Source organism: Nicotiana attenuata, unplaced genomic scaffold (assembly GCF_001879085.1).
Source record: "Nicotiana attenuata strain UT unplaced genomic scaffold, NIATTr2, whole genome shotgun sequence".
NCBI classification, from domain to species: domain Eukaryota; kingdom Viridiplantae; phylum Streptophyta; class Magnoliopsida; order Solanales; family Solanaceae; genus Nicotiana; species Nicotiana attenuata.
In genome coordinates, this window is record NW_017686078.1 from 1910 (window position 1) to 6463 (window position 4554).

Consider the following 4554-nt stretch of genomic DNA (forward strand, 5'->3'; position numbering starts at 1 on the left):
TTATTGTGGTTCCTTAACCTTTTTTTGTCAATTAACTCAAAAATCAAAATCTAATTGACATAGAATGGGAGGATTATCACGAGTGTGTACAAAAAAATTCTGTAATTTTTAGGGAGAAGGAAGAGAGAGGCGAGTGAAGAGAGATTGAGTATGCTGGGAAAGAAGAAAGAAGAAAAGAAAAAAACCCTAGAAGTATGTCTTTAATAATGGGCTAAAGACTGAAATATTTCTTTCAAGATATATACAACTTGAGCCAAACCGAATAAAAGCTTCAAACATGGCCATTTTTACTTGGGTTGCTGTGTCAAGTGATTAAAAGCATAATTCTTTAATATATTGTGTAATTTTTACTCAACATTTTATCATCTTAAATGTTTTGCTCCTAACGTAGCAAGAAAGTAATGGGACTTTTTAATGGTCGAGAAATGAAACTTAGAGCTTCAATGAAAATTTGAAAAAGAATACCACAATATGTAAATCCTAATTGACGAATATTAAATGTCCCTTTTGATCTGCTATTTCCATTTTATCTTTATTCTTTCAAGTTTCAATAGCTTGATTACCAAAATAAATTGCTCTGTTAATATGGAATGAATATCCTCTCTTTTGTGACGCTCAATTATCATTATTCTACTCATGCTTGGTTTGGTTTAAGACCAAATCTAGGTTAGAAACCAATTAGTATGGACTCAAAAAAAAATAGAATAACAATTGTTTAAACCTAATGATCATTTGATGGCTCTTTCAATGTTCATATTTCTAACTTAGATTTTTTTCCCTTCAACCAAATTTTTTTCTAATCTAAATTTAACGGTTCTTGTAACAAATTTTGCGCTCTTTGTCCAATTTTTACTTAAAATATCTTATCTACAATTATGAAATACTATGCATAATTCTAATATTTCCAATGATTTATTACCAAAATATAAAAACCAACACAAATTATCACAAAAACAAACCAAAAAGCAATACTCTCGAAAACAAAATCCAAACAAATATATAATTTTTCCGAAAAGAAAAGCAAGACCAAACAACCAAATTGTGAAAAGTGAAAAGCCCTCAGATCTCATAGCTTCAAAATCACAGACGGCTTAAATCGTGATGGAACTCATCAGAAGCCTTTCACACATCACCATAAAGATCAGCTCTATAAAAATATTTAGGGGAAGGAGGAAGGGATTTAAAAAAATGAATTTTTCTTGCTGATTTTCAGGTGATGCAGAAAGGCAACTGATGAATCTAAAACCATCACAGCCGCTCAATTTTATATATATTTTCCATCATCGGGCTTTTTAGAAACCAAATATTGAACTAAAAAAATGAAGATAACAAACTATAAACAAAGATCAAACTAAGAAAATCACGATAAAAAACACAATAATTTATGCATAAAAATAAAGTGAGAACGCGAAGGCGTTCGGCGAAGTCAAAAGTAAACTAGGTCTTCATCTGTGAGTAAAGTTGTGGTGATTATATAGAGGCTGCAAATTTATGAAAGACCTAGGTAACGGTAATGGGTTTAGGCCCGAATCTTGGGCTAGGGTTTAGGCCCGAATCTTGGGCTATTTTAACGAACAAGTGTCACATTGCATTTGAATTTGCCAGACTGGGCCTATGAGCTGCCACTGCAAAACCTCTGATGTTGGGCCAAAATTGTAAAACAAAGAAGAGACAAAGTCAATGAAACTTGCAATCTTTATAGGATTAGTTACCTCCTATACCAAAGGTTTGATACCTTATTTATTTTAAATAAATATCCTTTTAAAAAAGTTATATTCCATAGCTACCTTTTGATTTTTTATAGTCAAATATCTATTTATGGTCATCTCCTACCCTTAAGCCATAAAATAAGCTTTATATTATTTTTCTCTCTCATATCCCCTCATATTTCTCCTATCCCCTACCCCATATCTATTCTCCCTCTCTCTCTCTCTACTTCTCGATGTCTTCTCATCCGCCGGACGCTGGAGCAAAAGCCACCGTCACCGTTTCGACCGCGACCGTTATTCATTGTTACCGCCGCCCTCAGCCTCCAAATCTCATTCACAGTCGAATTTCAATCTCGCTGGAGAAGGAGAAGAAGTCGTGAAATTTCTCTCTCATGTCAAATATTCTTATTTGCTAAAAAAGTACACAAAGTCGACACAGCCAAACAAAAGACAGTGAAATTGTCGCCATTTACAGACAATTGCTCTTGAAAAAGCAATGGAAGAAGTTAAGATTTTGACAGATATTTTCTCGCTGTAATGGAACTTGTATTTTTTGTTAATATATTTCAATGTATCTCGCAGTATTTCATTGTCTTTTCTTTTTATTGTGTTTCAATATGGTATCAGAGCCGAGATCCGTTCTAAATCTCGTGCTGAGAATTCGATCGATCCTACGCTCGTGTTCTCTTACTGCCTTTCTATATACTTCGTCTGATTTTGATTTCTTTCGGTGTTCGTGGTCTGGTGCTTGGGTTTTTCTTCGATTTATTCTCCAATATTGTGTTAAATCATCCACTCCCGTGCATCGCGGCGGTGAAGTTTTTATTTTAGACGATTTCAAGGATTTCGACTCAAATTAGGGTTGCTCGAATCGAACTTTTATGACGACGGCTATTGAAGTGTTCTCTTCTAGTGAAGGCTGTAGCTTTTTCCGGTTGCGAAAGAGATTGGTAACATCAATTTCATTCTTCATTGCATCCTCGTATTTCTATTTGCATGATTTAGGTCTTCTATATATTTGATTGTGAATGTGATAACATGACTAATGGAACTCTTGATACATCTTCAACTCCAACAATTTCTCGCACTGTATTTCATGAGGATGATTATACTCATCCATGTCATCCTCTCTATGTTCATCCATCAGATGTTTTGAGGACCTCGTTAGTATCCACCCCGTTTGATGGAACAGGATATGGTAGTTGGAGGCGTAATGTCCTTGTTGCAATCTCAATTAGAAACAAACTAGATTTTATAAATGGAAATTCCCAGAAGCCTTCACCTGTTTCACCTCTTGCCAGACAATGGCAGAGGTTTAATGACCTTGTCATCTCCTGGTTAGTAAACTCCTTGTCTAAGGAAATATCTCACAGTGTGGAGTATTCAGAATTTGCTAGGGAAATTCAGCACGAGTTAGAAGAGAGATATGGTAAGGCCGATGGTGTTGAAGTCTTTGAACTTAAGAAAGAGTTAGCACACATTTCATAGGGGTCTTTTGACATAGCCTCATATTTTAATAAAATCAAACAATTGTGGGATGAGATAGCTTCCATATCTGCTGGTCGAACTAGGGTATGTTCTTGTGGGGCTAAGTCTACAGAAGACGAGGAACAAAGGGCTTATCAGTTTTTGATGGGTTTGAATGATACATATGTCCAAACCAGGAGTAATATTCTGATGATGAAGCCTCTTCCTTCAATTGGGGCTGTGTATAGCATCATATTATCTGATGAGAAGCAGAGGAATGTGTCTTCTGGGACTCAGTTTCCTTCTACCTCTGCATCTTTTAGTGCTGGGGTGTTCAAGCAGGGTTATCCTTCTAAGGTGAATTTTGAACCATCTAAACCAAGTGTCACATACAAAAACTGTAAGACACCTGGCCGTACTATAGACAAGTGCTACAAACTCCATGGTTATCCCCCAAATTTCAAGTTTACTAGATCTCCTAACCTCAGAAAGACTGCTGCACATGTTGAACTTACCAGTCATGCTAAATTTGGGACTGGTGACATCTTTACTGAGCATGGTACTCTTTCACAGTCCGAAGATATGTCTGATATCTCTGGACTTACCAAGGATCAATATTCTCAATTGACGTTGTTGCTTCAACAATCACATCTATCTCCTTCTCCATCTACAAGAGTACAAAATTAGAGTAAATACTATAACTAGTCTCAAATACCCAAAGAGAATAACCTCACAAGATCATTCCAAAGAAAAGGTTCACACAAGTATTTTCAAACACTCAACTCTCTTACAAAATAATTTTAATAAATTAAGGAGGAGAAAGAAAGATAGGAGTGAAAAGCTCTTGAATTGGTGTGTCTACAAAAGATGAGATGTTAGAATAGGCCAATTAGATGTATTAGATGCTGGTTAATGTTTTGGGCCTAGTTTTCTTTCTTTACTCTTGTATTTATAGTTAGCCCAGTTGTACAACCTATTTTATTTTTCATTCTTTCCGGGTCACTATAAATAGTGAAGACCGGTCATGTAATAAAATGCAATGATTCATTTTCAGTACACAGAAGAGAATGGTCTCGAAGCTTCTGTTCTCTGCATACATGGTGTGAACCCTAGCTTCTAATCTTCTTCGTTTCCTCCATTTTCTTCATGTTAACATGGTATCAGAGCCGAGATCCGTCTAAATCTCGTGCTGAGAATTCGATCAATCCTTCTAAGGTGAATTTTGAACCATCTAAACCAAGTGTCATATGCAAAAACTGTAAGAAACCTGGCCATACTATAGACAAGTGCTACAAACTCCATGGTTATCCCCCAAATTTCAAGTTTACTAGATCTCCTAACCTTAGAAAGACTGCTGCACATGTTGAACTTACAAGTC

The 4554-nt window shown here is 35.7% G+C and overlaps 1 protein-coding gene across 1 annotated transcript; it reads left to right on the top strand.

The window, feature by feature from the left end:
- Positions 1 to 2747: 2747 nt before the first annotated feature.
- Positions 2748 to 4391, top strand: LOC109222183 (the record flags this gene model as incomplete). Its single annotated transcript, XM_019386568.1, has 3 exons — positions 2748 to 3178; positions 3281 to 3851; positions 4341 to 4391. Coding segments are annotated over exons 1-3 (1053 nt in total), but the record flags the coding sequence as incomplete, so codon positions are not given.
- Positions 4392 to 4554: the final 163 nt, after the last annotated feature.